The sequence below is a fragment of the Chiloscyllium punctatum genome, chromosome 8 (genome assembly GCF_047496795.1).
Source record: "Chiloscyllium punctatum isolate Juve2018m chromosome 8, sChiPun1.3, whole genome shotgun sequence".
In the NCBI taxonomy this organism is placed as follows: domain Eukaryota; kingdom Metazoa; phylum Chordata; class Chondrichthyes; order Orectolobiformes; family Hemiscylliidae; genus Chiloscyllium; species Chiloscyllium punctatum.
In genome coordinates, this window is record NC_092746.1 from 84,183,628 (window position 1) to 84,198,674 (window position 15,047).

The window sequence follows — 15,047 nt, forward strand, 5'->3', positions numbered from 1 at the left end:
TTCTGCATGTGTAGACTAGTTTGTAAAATTAGATTAAAGGGAGAACCAGCCATTTGGATACATAACCTGCTTGAAGGTAGGAGACAGAGGGTGGTGGTAGCAGGTTCTTTTTTGGACTGGAGGTCTGTGACCAGTGATATGCCACAAGGATCGGTGCTAGGTCCACTGCTTTTTGTCATTTAAATCAATGATTTGGGTACAAATATAGGAGGTATGGTTAATAAGTTTGCAGATAACACCAACTTTGGTGGTGTAGTGGATAGCCAAGAGATTCTCTCAGAATATAAAGGGATATTGATCAGATAGGTTGATGGCTGAGGGGTGACAGATGGAGTTTAATTGTGATAAATGACAGGTGCTGCATTTCAGTAAGGCAAATCAGGGCAGGACTTGTACACATGATGATACAGTCCTGGGGAGTGTTGCCATTCAAAGAGACTTTGGACAGCAGGTTCATAGATCCTTTAAAGTGGAGTCCCAGGTAGACAGGATAGTGAAGAAAGTGTTTGGTATGCTTGCCCTAATTGGTCAGTGCATTGAGTATAGGAGTTAGGAGCTCATATTGCAACTATACAGGATATGAGTTAGGTCACTTTTGGAATACTTCATTCAACTCTGCTCTCCTAATTATAGAAAAGATGTTATGAAACTTGAAAGGGTTCAGAAAAGATTTGCAAGAATATTGCCTGGGTTGGAGGATTTGAGCCATAGGGAGAGGCTGAATAGGCTGGGGCTATTTTCTCTGAGGCATCGAAGGCTGAGGGATGACCTTTTAGATGCTTATAAAATCATGAGGGGCATGGATATGATGAACAGCCAAGATTTTTTCTCAGGGTAGGGGAGTCCAAAACTAGAGGGCATAGATTTAAGGTGAGAGGGGAAAAATTTAAAAGAGACCTAAAGGTCTCTTTTTCATGCAGAGGATGGTGCTTGTATGGAATGAGCTGCCAGAGAAAGTGGTGGAGGTGGTACAATTTTAACATTTAAAAGGCATCTGGATGGATACATGAATAGGAAGGGTTTAGAGGGATATGGGCCAAATGCTGGCAAATGGGGCTAGATTAATTCAGAATATCTGGTCAGCATGGATGAGTTGGACCGAAGGGTATATTTCCAAGCTGTCATCTCTATGACTCCAAGACTTGATAATTAATACCCATAAGGGTTTGTGCCAATATACGAGGCTGTCAGTTGGAATATTGTCAGTCTATTCAATTTTTCAGTGGATGATAGAAAACACTTAGAGAACTTGGGACATAATCCTTAGGTATTTTTCCCTGGTAGGCATTTGCCTAAGAAGGGTAAAATGTGTCTTCCAGGCACCCACATCACCTACTTGGGGTACAGAGTGATTAAGACTGGGTTATACTGCTGGAAGATATGATTTGGAGATGCCGGTGTTGCACTGGGGTGTACAAAGTTAAAAATCACACAACACCAGGTTATAGTCCAACAGGTTTAATTGGAAGCACACTAGCTTTCGGAGCGACGCACCTGATGAAGGAGCGTCGCTCCGAAAGCTAGTGTGCTTCCAATTAAACCTGGGACTATAACCTGGTGTTGTGTGATTTTTAACTTTGCTGGAAGATAAAGTAAATGTGATCAAAGATGCCTGGCTTCCATTTCTGTCCAGGAGCTTGGGTCATTTTTTTGAATGATAAATTAATGCAGAAAGTTCATATATAACCTGACCTGATCCTTTGCATCAACTCCTAAAAAAAGGGTCTGGCTTGGAAATGGTCATGTGACCAAGCTATAGTCTTCAGTGAAGTGAAGACACAGCTATCATTGACACACCACAATTCCAAGTGAGAACTGGTATTGATATGCGATATCTCCTGGTACTGCATTGGGTAGTATTAGCTCATAGCTGGCCCAATTGAGAGGAATGCCCAATAGCATACACATCTAGAACTTTGGCTAATGCAGAGCTTAAACATGCCCAGACAGAGAAAGAAAGACTGGTGGTCATTTTTAACATGAACTCACAAACGGTGTGGGAGAAAATCATGCCTTGCTCCTTGGAACAATCAGAAAGGCTGCCAGAACCCATGGGTTCACCCTCTCTAGCAAGCGTAGATGAGATCTCTGAATCAAAGATGGATATGATGGATGTAGCTGCATCAACACTTTTGCTGCCGGAAGAAGAGAGTGAATTTCTACTGAGGTGCTCCTGACGCAAGAGGCGAGCTCCCGTGCGTTACACACTACCTCTGTCTGATGCCAAGTTGGAGGAAACTGACCTGGTGCTAAAATGCCCCAAGACGTTCTTCAAGAAATAGGACTGGCCTATGTCCTTGGACTCAGTGGGGGTGATGTAGTGATTGTAACAAGGTGAGCCAGATTGACCTCATAGATTATGTGTTCCCTGACTGGGGCTGTTAATCATGTCTAATCAGGGAGTCCTGGCTAACAGATAAAGAGAAGTGGCTCTGTGGAGTTATTTCAACATAGAGTATAAATTTAACAGGAAGACATCAGAGATGAAAGGTTATAGTTATGAGGAGAAATGTGAGGTACCAGAACACGTTCCTTTGAAATAAAGAAAGCTACAATGACAATTAATTTTTAAAATTATAAAGCAAGAAGGGTTTATGGTAAGGTGATTGATCTTCTGATTGAGATGTCAATGATCATCAGTTTAAAATTGCAGAGAATAGGAAGAAAGGTTGGGGGGAGCTTCTTTACACAGGGCTAAACACTGGTAGTTTGGATAGAAAATAAACAGGAAGAAAAGAGGAGCTTTATTGCGGCATTCAAATCTTCACATATTACTCTGTGCCCCAAAAAATGGTTTAAAAAAAGATTGACTCTGGATACCTTGCTACTATGTATAAAACTCAAAGTTCTACTTAAGGCTTTATCTCCTACACTTGCAGTTCAGGGGCTTATTTATTTGAAGTCTGAAATTTGCATCTCCAACTTTCTGGTAAATGTATAGTTTTGAGGATTTCTGGAACATTGAATGACTTGGCACATGGAGAATTAATATTTTTAAAAGGAACATTGTTCATTATTTGGAGCAGACACAGAACAGGGAGAGAGGAGCAGATTAGTTTAACATTGTTTCAGTAGAGAACTTGCAAAATAACTTCTATCTTACTTTTGTCAATCTTAATGGTGTCCTGAGGAAAGGGCTTTGGCATTTCAGCTACGTTTTGCAATAATTGTTCAATTATACACTTATGATTATGATTACATTAATCAAATTCCTGCTGTTACCTAATTATCAACAGAAACTCATTTATACTGTAGATTGATCATTACAAAAATGACCTGCAATGAATGGATACATGATTTTACAATTACACATTTCATTAATAGGTACTTACTGTGTAACGTGTAAAAGCACAGTGAAGGATTGGTGCTTGACGTTGCAAAGAACATCTCAGATACATCTCATCCTTTATTGCATGGTAACTGAAAGTTAACAGATTTGTCTGAGAAAAATTGCACAGCAACTGGGGTAAAATGAACTTAATGATTTGTTGAAGCAACGATAAACTGAAAAATTAATATAATGTTAACTGTTAAGAAAATAAATTTTGTTTATGAACTTTAAATTATACCTTTGCTTCAGTATAGCAAATTTCTTTTCCCACATTTGATTTGTTCGTTCCAGCTGAATTTTAAGGCTAAAAAACAACATAATTAATGAATGGATGAAAGACAGATACTATCCAAAGCTAATACCTTTAACATACTATATTCATTTAATTATATCTTTTCTTGCCCTGAAAGCTGAAAAATACCACATAGTATACTTCCATATTCAGCAGGTACTGTTTTCTAAAGGCCCTTCATCAGCAAAGACAGATCTCCTACAGCACTGCTGAGAAAGTATTGATGGTTAAATTATTGTGGGGAGTAGGTAATAGTGTGTAGAAGGTGCATTTTGTTCTGGTCTGCAGGGAAGAAAAACTGCCATTCTTTCCCAATCTTGCCTACATGTGACTTCAGAACCACTGTAATGTGATTGACTTTTAACTGTCCTCTGAAATAGCTTAGCAAGTCACTCAGCTGTGTAAAACTGCTAACTAATCTCAGAAGAGGAACAGAATTGATTGGACCACATGTTATTGATCTGGGTGCCAGAAACAACAATGGCAAACTCAGCCTGCAAAGTCCTCCTTATTAACATCTGGAGGCTAAAATGGAGAAAGCTGTCTCACAGACTAAGCAAATAATGGCTTGACATAGTAATACACAGGGAATTTGCCTTACATATATTGTCCCAGACATTGCCCTCATCATAACTGGGTATCTCTCATCCCACTGTCAGAATCTGCAGAGGTGGTGATACACTTTTACACATTTGGGAGGGAATTGTCCTTGAAATTCCCAACATTCTCTGGACCCCATGAAACATAATGATATTAAGGCAAATACAGAAGGAAATTCCCTGCTAATTACCACATTTCATTCTCCCTCCACTGATGAGTTGAACATTACTTGGAGGAAGCACTGAGGGTGGCAAGGATGCGAAGCGTACAGTGGGTGAACTTCAGTCTCTATTGAAAAGTGGTTCAGCAGCACCATTACTGACCAGACTGATTGAAATCTAAAGGACATAGCTTCTAGGCTGGGTCTGCAGCAGGTGGTGAGGGAACCAACAAGTGGAAAAAACATCCTTCACCACATATTCACAAATCTGCCTGCAACTGTCCGTAACAGTATCAGTAGGAGTAACCGCTAGATGGTCCTTGTGGAGGCAAAATCTCATTTTCACAATGAGAACATCCTTCATGTGTTGTGTGGCACCATCTAATGTCTAAAGCATCAACACTGAGGAGTAATGATTCATCAGCTGATGGAAGATGAAATGTGATAATCAGGAGAAAGCCTCCTTGCCCATATTTGCCCTGACACCATTACACTTCATGGAATCTTCATTGTGCCACAAATTCTCCTGGGGCTGTATTGGCAATGCGATTGGATATACCAAGGTGTGGAAGTCCTTTACAGAAGAAAATCTGCCATCTTCACCTGCTCTGGCCTACACATGACTCCAGTCTCACAGTAGTATGTTCGATTCTTAATTGTCTTTGGAAATGGCCTAGTCAGTCACTCAGTTGTATCAATCTCCACAAAGTTTAAACAGAGAAATGAAAATGAACAGCTCTCTAGCATTGTCCTGGGCACTGAAAGCAACAACAACATGCTGGTGACCCATACTAACATTTGGGGCCTAGTGCCAAAATTAGGACAGCTGTCTCCCCGATGAAGCAAAAAACAAAAACCTGACATAGTTATACCCACAGAATCAAACTTACAATGTCCCAGGCACCACCATTGCCATCCCTGGACAAAATCTGTCTCACTGGCAGGACAGACCGAGGAGAGTTGGTGATTACCACATGCCATCCTTCCTCAGTTGATGAAACAGTACTCCTGCAGTTTGAAAACACTTGGAGGAATCACTGAGCATGGCAAAGGCAAAGAATGTACTCTTGGTGCTGGACTTCAATGTCCACCACTGAATGGCTTGGCAGCAGCATTACAGATCAAGTTGGGTTATATAGCTACTAGACTGGGTATGCAGCAGGTGGTGAGGGAACTAACAAGATGGAGAAACATACTTGACCTTATCTTGCCTGCTGCAGATGCAATTGTCCTTAAGCATTGGTAAGAATGAGCACTGCACAGTTCTTATGGAGATAAAGTCACGCCATCACATTGAGAATATCCTCCATCATATATCCACTGATGAGATTGACTTTGAACGGTCTAATAACTCAAGTCTGGGCATCCAAGAAGTGCCGTAGGCAACAGCAATAGACCCATTCTCCAACACAATTTGCAATCTCATGGTGCAGTATATCCCCTATTCAACCAGTACCATCAAGCAAGGGGATCAACCCTGGTTCAATGGAGAGTACAGGAGTGCATGCCAGGAGTAGCACTAGAGCCCAATCTGCTATGGACTAGGCCAGACCACTCAAAACACTCTTCACAGGCAGCCCATACCATAACTTTGCAATTTGTTTCAGTAAGTGTACAGTGAAACTTACCTGGAATACGATAGCTAGGTTGACAATCAGGTTTTAAATCAGACAAAAATTTATTCCCAAAATTACAAAACTTAACACAAAGAACAGAATAAAGAACTCCTACAGAACTCGGGATATCCAAACTAGACTTAATTGTACTATTCCAAATATACACAACAGTCGCCAATAAGCAAACCCCTTAAACACAATAAAAATGAAACATAGGCTTACAGGTCAAAGTTAAAAGGGCAGAAGGACAGAGAGTTTAACAGCCTGTTTCCACACAGCCCACAGCTGAACTCCCATTAGTTCTGGACTGACCTGCTCAGCTAGAGAGCTGGCCACACCCCCCTGACTGATACAGGTTATGTCTAAAAACATAAAAGCTTCGGCCTAAAGTCTCATCTGTTTACATATAAACAAAAAGGTGTCACAATATCATTTTATTTCTGTACCAAACCCAGCCATTTGGAGCCTGGAGTATTTTATGACCCCGCTGAAAAGAAAAATCAAGGACACAGTATCCTTGAGAAAAGGAACAGTGTTTAGGAAAAAGAACCAGCTTTGTGACATCAGTAAGTTTGAATAACCTCTCCCTGTGTGTTCTTCCTCGAGCCTTACTGGCCTTAGTCTCTGACCCCTCCTTATCATTTTATTTGCTAACCTACTGCTCTAGCTCCCAATGTTTAAACCTTCTCAAGCTGCATTAGCAAACCTCCCTTGCAGGATATTGGTGCCCCTCCAGTTTAGATGCAACCCAACCTCTTGTACAGGTCTCACCTGCCCCAGAAGACTTCCCAATGACTGACATACTTGAAGGCTTTCCTCCTACACCAGCTTTTTAGCCACATATTTAACTATCGTAAGTTCTTATTCCTAGCCTCACTGGCACATGGCACAGGAAGCAATCCTGAGATTACAACCTAGAGGTCCTGCTTTTCAACTTCCTACCTACTTCCCTGAACTCCTTTTGTAGGACTTCAACTCTTTTTCTGCCTGTGTCATTAGTACCAACATGGACCATAACATATGGCTGCTCAACCAAACCCTTCGGAATGTCTTATACCTGCTCAGAGACATCCTTGATCCTGGCACCAGGAAGGCAATACACCATTTTGGAGTCTCACTTGTGAGACTCTATATTTGCACCACTAAATATAGAGCCCCCTATCACTACTGAACATCTATACTTTGACACCCCCTGCTGTACAACAGTGCCAGTTGTGGTGCCACTGACTTGGCTGCTTTCCCTTTACAGGCATCTCCCCAGTAGCATTAAAAACGGTATTCTTGTTTGACATGGGAGTGGCCACAGGGGACTCATGTACTGCCTGGCTATTCTTACTCATCTTCCTGAGTAAGCATGGGTATCTCTGTTACTGTAGTCCTTCCTGGTTGCTTGACCAGCTCACTAAGTATTCTCAGCCTAATGGATGCTCTGTAGTGAGTCCATCTGCAGGTCCGGGTGCTGCATGTGGTAATCAGGAGATGTATGTCAACACAATTCCTGCATGCATAGTCAGTATATTCAGTGGAAGTGTCCCTGATTTGCCACATACGACAGAAGAATTGCACAGGACCAAGTTCTTCGATCATTTCAAACTTTAGCAACTACAGATAACAATCCGGGAACTGATTGCACAACCTAATTCACTAGTCACCAAACTCAGGTCTCTAACTCTTGCTGTCTATTTGACTAGACTAAAACGACAACCATTATTTTTTACATTACAAAGATATACTTTTTTCTTAAAAAATATTTATGTACATACACAATTACTAAAGCAGTTCTGGGTAATCTTTGCACGTGAAGAAAAAATAAATATTGGAATTTGTCATTTCCTGCAGTTGCAAAAAAGCCCAAGACATTTGTCTATAGGACATTATTTACTTACATTTGAGGCATTGTGATGGTCCAATACAGATTTTCATTGTACTTTGGCAGAACAACCTTAAATGGTACTCTTTCCCCACTATCCCCTGGCAGCTGCTGACCCAAGCTTTAGTGCTTTCCTTAGCACGATGTCCTGGATCTTGAAACCTGGCAGTCTGCAACACTTGGCCAAGGTCAACTCTTTGCACTGGAAGACCAATAGATTTCCAGCAAACCAAAGAGAATCTTTCACCAAGTTGATAGTCTTCCACTCACTGCAGAAATTCACTTATGCCCCTTAGATAGCACTGTCCAAACCTAAGGCCACTACACCCTAGAAGGGCAAGGGCTGCAGATAAATGGGAATATCAACACCTTCACATCTTTCACCAAGCCACTCACCTTCCTGATTTGGAAATGTATCCCTGATTCTTCAGTGTAGCTCAGACATAATCTTGGAACACCCTTCCTAACAGTACTGTAGGTGTATCTATATCAAATGGACTGATGTGGTTCAAGAAGGCAGTTCACCACCACTTTCGTAACAGTAATTAAAGATGGGCAATAAATGTTGGTCCACCCAGTGAATCTGATATCTCTTAAATTAATTTTTAAAAATGATTTCTTCATTCATAAAAGTAGAACATTCTGCCAGGCATTGAAATAACTCTATGGTATAAAGAGATGCATGCAAATTATGATAATGTGACTAATGATGTGGCTCTGACATCATACGAGAGAAGACACAAGTTTGTAATGAGCATGTAAAGAGATACATTTTGGACATTAAAAGGGGCAGCTATATTTGCAAACCTACAACTAATGGATGCAGTTAAAGAAGTGTTCAAATACATAAAGAGTTCAGGAATCTTAGATAATCTTAAGGAGCAAGCAGATTCAGGGACAGTATGTGCAGGCCCAAATAGCCCAGAGATCCACCACAATGGTATCTCAATATGCAGGTAGCTGCTTAAAGCATATGATAAAGGATTATCTTCCTTGAAGATGGAGATCACATTCTTTCTGTAGCTTCACATCCGTTCTCTTGAAAATAAAAGCTTTGAATTTAACAAATCAAATTGGCATTTATCAAAAGTAAAATACTGTGGATGTTGGAAATCTGAAATAAGAACAAATATTGGAAATAATACATTACACAGTCTCTGTATAAAGGATAACAGTCAATGTTTCAGGATTTTTATTTCAAAGGTTTTATCTTTTACGCTAAGTTCTTTTGTCATTTTTTAACTTTTATTTCAACATATATTATTTTTACAATGTTAACTATAACAACAGTAAAATGGTCAATCAGAAGATATGTTTGGGTTGAAATAAAGGATATATTGTTGAGTATTCTCCTCAAATAAAGATTAACTTTTTGAGTTATGGAGTCAAGAGTTATACAGCAAGGTAACGGACCCTTCGATCCAACTTGTACATGCTGACCGGATATCCTAAATTAATTACATTTGGCCCATATCCCTCTCACCTTCGCATTCTTGTACCCATTCAAATGCCTTTTACATGTTGCAATTGTACCAGCTTCCACCACTCCCTCTGGCAGCTCATTCCATACGTGTACCATCCTCTGTATGAAAACACTGCCCCTTTGGTCCCTTTTGTATCTTTCCCTCTCACCTTAAACCTATGCCCTATAGTTTTGGACTCCCTTACCCTGTGGAAAATACCACATCAGCAAACATTTCACTCCCTCTACCACTGATACACAGTAGCAGCATGTGTACTATCTACAAGATGCACTGCAGAAATTCACTTATGGCCCTTGGATAGCACTGTCCAAACTCAAGGCCACTACAACCTAGAAGGACCTCGAAAATACCTTGGCTATTCATCTTATCCATGCCCCTCATTTTATAAACTTCTATAAGGTTACACCTCAACCTCTGATGCTCCAGGGAAAATAGCCCCAGCCTATGGAGCCTCTCCCTACAGGTCAAACCCTCCAGCCCTGTCAACATTTTTGCAAATCGTTTCTGCATCATTTCAAGTTTAGCAACATTTTTCCTGTATCAGGGAGATCAGAATTGAATGCAGTATTCCAAACGTGGCCTAACCAATGTCCTGTTCAGTGGCGATATGACCAATAACAACATGTGTACTAAATGCATTCTTCACTATCCTGTCTATCTGCGATTCCACATTCAAGGAACTATGAAGCTGCAGCCTAAAGTCTTTTTCTTCGGCAACACTCCCTATGACTCTACTATTAAGTGTACAAGTTCTGTCTTGATTTGCCGCACCAAAATGCAACTCTTCACATTTATCTAACTTAAACTCCATTTGCCACTCCTCGGCCAATTGGCTGATCTGATCAAGGTCCCTTTGTATTCTGAGATAACCTTCTTTACTCTCCACTACACTGTCAATTTTGGTAACACCTGCGAATGTACTAACCATTCTTCCTCTATTCACATGCAAATCATTTATATAAATAACAAAAGGCAGTGCACCCAGCACCGCTGGTCGCAGGCTTCCAGTCCAAAAAAAACAATCCTCTATCATCACCTTCTGTCTCTTACCTTCAAGTCAATTTTCTATCCAAATCGCTAGGTCTCCCTGGATTTAATGTAATCTCACTTTATTAACCAGTCTCCCATGTGGAATTTTGTCAAACGGCTTGCTGAAATCCATATACATAACTTCCTCCATTCTGCCTTAATCAATCTTCTTTGTCACTTCTTCAAAAATCTCAATCAAGTCAGTGAGACATGATTTCTCATGCACAGAGCCATGTTGACTATCCCTAAGCAGTCCTTACCTTTCCAAATACATGTAAATCTTATGCGTCAGAATCCCCTCCAACAACTTATCCAGCAGCGACACCAGGCTCACCAGTATATAGTTTGTCAAATGTCCACCCCAATACCTTCAATGCAAGATCATAGTGTAAAAAGCTTTAGAATTTAAAGTTAAAATCTAGCTTAAATTATAAATCACAGATCACAGCGCTCCTTACAAGCGGAAGCTGAAATGAAAGGATCCTTCACAAATAGAAGTATAATGCTAGTCCAAGGCAGCAAAAGACAGTCTCGGGAACTGCTTGGAGTTGGTGGACTGGACCGTATTCAGATACTCAGTGGAAAATCTCGATGAATGCTGCTACCATGGTCACACACTTCATTATCAAATATGTGGAGGACTTCTTTTAAATTAATTTGTGGGATATGGGCATCACTGGCTGGCCAGCATTTATTGCCCATCCCAAGTTGAGAAAGTGGTAGTGAGCTGCCTTCTTGAACTGCTGCAATCCATCTGCTGTGGGTAGATCCACAATGCCATTAGAGAAGGAATTCCAGGATTTTGACCCAGTGCCACTGGAGGAATGGTGAAATATTTCCAAGTCAGGATGGTGAATGGCTTGGAGAGGAATTTGAAGGTGGTGCTGCTCCCATATATCTTCTGCCCTTGTCCTTCTAGATGGAAATGGTGGTAGGTTTGGAAGGTGCTGTCTGAGGATCTTTGATGAATTTCTGCAGTGCATCCTGTAGATAGTACACACAGCTGCTACTGAGCATTGGTGGTGGAAGAGTGGATGCATGTAGATGTAGTGCCAATCAAGCTGCCTGCTTTGTCCTGGATGGTATGAAGCTTCTTGAGTGTTGTTGGGGTTGCACTCATCTAGGCAAATGGGGAGCATTCCATCACACACCTGACTTGTGCCTTGTAGATGGTGACAGGCTTTAGGTTTTCAGGAGATGAGTTACTTGCCACAGTATTCCTAGTCTCTGACCTGCCCTGCAGTCACTTTGTTTATGTGGTGAGTCCAGTTGAGTTCTGATTAATTAAAATTCCCAGAATGTTGATAATAGGGGATTCAGTGCTGGTAACACCACTAAATGTCAAGGGATGGTGGTTAGATTGTATCTTGTTGGTGATGGTCATAGCCTGGCACTTGTGTGGCATGAATGTTAGTTGCCACTTGTCAGCCCAAGCCTGGATACTGTCCAGGTCTTGTTGTATTTGGACTTGGACTGTTTCAATGTCTAAAGAGTTGCAAATGGTGTTGAACATTGTGCGATCATTGGCGAACTTCCCCACTCTGAGCTTATAATGGACGGAAAGTCATTGATGAAACAGCTGAAGATGGTTTGGCCTAGGACACTACCCTGAGGAACTTGTACAGAGATGTCCTGGAGTTGAGATGACTGACCTTCAATAACTATGTCCATCTTCCCATGTCTCAGGTACGACTCTGACCACCAGAGAGCTTGCCCCCCGATACTGATTGATTCTAGTTTTGCACGGGCTCCTTGATGCCATACTTGGCCAAGGGCTGTCAATCTCACCTCCCCTCTGGAATTCAGCTCTTTTGTACACGTTTCATTCAAGGCTGTAATGAGGTCAGGAGCTGAGTGGCCCGGACAAAACCCAGATTGGGCATCAGTGAGCAGGTTATTGCTGAGCAGGTGCTGATAGCACTGTTGATGACACCTTCTGTCACTTTATTGATGATTGAGAGTAGACTGATGGGGTGATTAACGACCAGGTTGAATTTGTCTTACTTTTTGTGTACAGGACATACTTGGGCAATTTTCCACATTGTCAGGCAGATGCCAGTGTTGTAACTGTACTGGAACAGCTTGGGTAGGCAGTGGCAAGTTCTGAGCGCCAGCCTTCAGTAGAGTTGCTGAATGTTATCAGAGCCCATAGCATGTCAGTATCTAGTGGTTCCAACTGTTTCTTGACACCACATGGAGTGAATCGAATTGGTTGAATGCTGGGGATCACTGGAGGAGGCTGTGATGGATCATCTACTTGATACTTCTGGCTGAAGATTGCTATGAAAACTTCAGCTTTACCTTTTGCACCGATATGCTGGGCTCTTCCATCATTGAGGATGTGGATACTTGTGGAACCTCCTCCTTCAGTGAGTTGTTTAATCAACCACCACCATTCACAACTGGATGTGGCAGGATTGCAGAGCTTAGATCTGCACTTAGCTTTATCTATCACTTCCTGATTATGCTGTTTGGCATGCAAGTAGCCCTCATTAGTGGCTTCAATAGGTTGACACCTCATTTTCAGTTATGTCTGGTGCGGCTCCTGGCATGTCCTCCTGCACTCTCCTTTGAACCGGGTTGATCCTCTGGCTTGGTGATAATGTTTGAGCCAGGCCAAGAGATTACACATTGTGCTGGAGTACAATTCTGCTGCTGCTGATGGCCCACAGTGCCTCATGGATGCCTGGTCTTGAGTTGTTAGATCTGTTTGAAGTATTGTCAGAGCTGCACTCATCCAGGCAAGATAGAATATTTCCTTACATTCCTAACTTTTACATTTTAAATGATGGACAAGCTTTGGAGAGTTAGGATGCAGAAAGTGGTTGAGGCTAACATTGAATGCATTCAAGAAGAAGATTGAGATATAATTCTGAGGGTTAAAGGGATCAAAAAGTATGGAGCAAAAGCAGGAGCAAAGCACTGAGTTGGATGATCAGTCATGATGATACTGAATACTGGAGCAGGCTTGAAGAGATGCATAGCCTATTTATGTTCCTATTTTTCTCTGTGGGTTACTAACTGCAGAATTACCAGGCTCTCACCTTCTTCTGCAGCCACTGCACTTGTATGATTTGTCCAATAGGTTTTGTGTGAAAAATAAGACCCAGGATGTTTTGACTGAGTTCTTTGAAGAGATGATCAAAACAATGCATGAAGGCGGCGTGGTGGCTGTTCTCTACATGGACTTTTGCAAGGCCTTTGACATGATATTGTAGGGTAGACTTGTCAGTAAAGTTATATCACATGGGATCTAGACACAGCTAGCCAATTGGATATTAAATTGGCATGATGATAAGAGACAGAGGATGTAGAAAAGGGATGTTTTTCAGATTGGAGGCTTGTGACCAGTGATGTGCCGCAAAGATCGATGCTGGATCCACTGTTGTTTGTCATTTATACAAATGATTTGGATAAGAATAAAGGAGGATTGGTTAATAAGTTTATGGATGACACCAAAATTGGTGGTATAGCGAAAAGTCAAGAAGGTTATCTATGAGTATAATGGGATCTTGATCAACTGGACCAGTGGGCCAAGGAATGGCAGATGGAGTTTAATTCAGAAAAATGCAAGATGTTGCATGTTGGTTTGCAAACCAGAGCAGGACATACACAGGTAATGGTAGGTCCCTGGGCAGTGTTGTTTCTCATAATGACCTAAGGGTGCAGGTACATAATTTCTTGAAAGTGGCCTCACAGGTAGATGGGGCAGTGAAGAAGGCCATTGGCACACTTCACTCATTGATCTGAGCATTGAGTACAGGAGTTGGGACATTATGTTGTGGCTGTACAAGACATTGGTAAGGTGACACTTGGAGTACTGTGTACAATTCTAGTTGACCTGCTAAAGGAACGATGTTATTAAACCAGAAAGGTTGCAAAAAAAGATTTACAAGGATTTTACTGAAACTGGAAGGTTTGAGTTATATGGAAGGGCTGGAGAGTGTCGTTTTTTTTCCCAATTAGCATAGGAAACTGAGGGATAACCTGATAGAGGTTTACAAAATCATGAGGGGTATTGATATGGTGAATAGCCAATGTCTTTTCCCCAGGATAGGGGAATCTAAAACTAGAGGGAATAGGTTTAAGGTGAGAAAGGAAAAATTTAGAAAGGGCTTGAGGGGCAACTTTTTTACACAGTGGATGGTGTGCCAGATGAGCTGCCAGAAGAAGTGGTAGAGTTGAGTACAATCACATTTAAAATACATGGATAGGAAAGTTTTAGAAGGATATGGTTTAAATGCAGGGAAATAGGACTAGTTCAGTTTTGGTAAACCTGGTCAGCATGCATGAGTTAGGCCAAAGCAACAGACTTTGCTGCATGACTCCATGACTTTATGTTGATAGTGAGGAATTTAGTTATGATAATACCACTGTGTATCAAATTATGGGTAAGACAATTTAAAGTTGTCATTCAAAATTTTCCCAAATCTAGTAATGTACAAAATTCAAGACTCCAACAAGCCCTGGATGATGAATCACTAAGAAGCTGGCTCAACTCCATGAGAATTGTGGGGTTGATAAGATACCTACCGTCACAACGTAGCTGGCCAGATTGAAAGTGCAGGATGCAGATGACCTTTATCTCAAGTTGGTGTAGGGAATTGGGTGAATCCTGTAAATGGGTCCTGTCGCTACTTTTAAATGCCTCTCAAATCAAGCCAA

General features: G+C 41.3%; 1 protein-coding gene across 1 annotated transcript in view; it reads right to left on the minus strand.

Annotated features, from left to right (window-relative positions):
• The window catches only part of c8h10orf67 (chromosome 8 C10orf67 homolog), a 257,483-nt gene that overhangs the window by 35,703 nt on the left and 206,733 nt on the right, over positions 1–15,047 (minus strand). The window contains exons 12-13 of the mRNA XM_072575973.1: positions 3,570–3,635; positions 3,333–3,420 (exon numbers count right to left, since the gene is read on the minus strand). Of these exons, the coding sequence (XP_072432074.1) occupies positions 3,333–3,420; positions 3,570–3,635 (154 nt within the window). The remainder of the gene's footprint in view (positions 1–3,332; positions 3,421–3,569; positions 3,636–15,047) is intronic.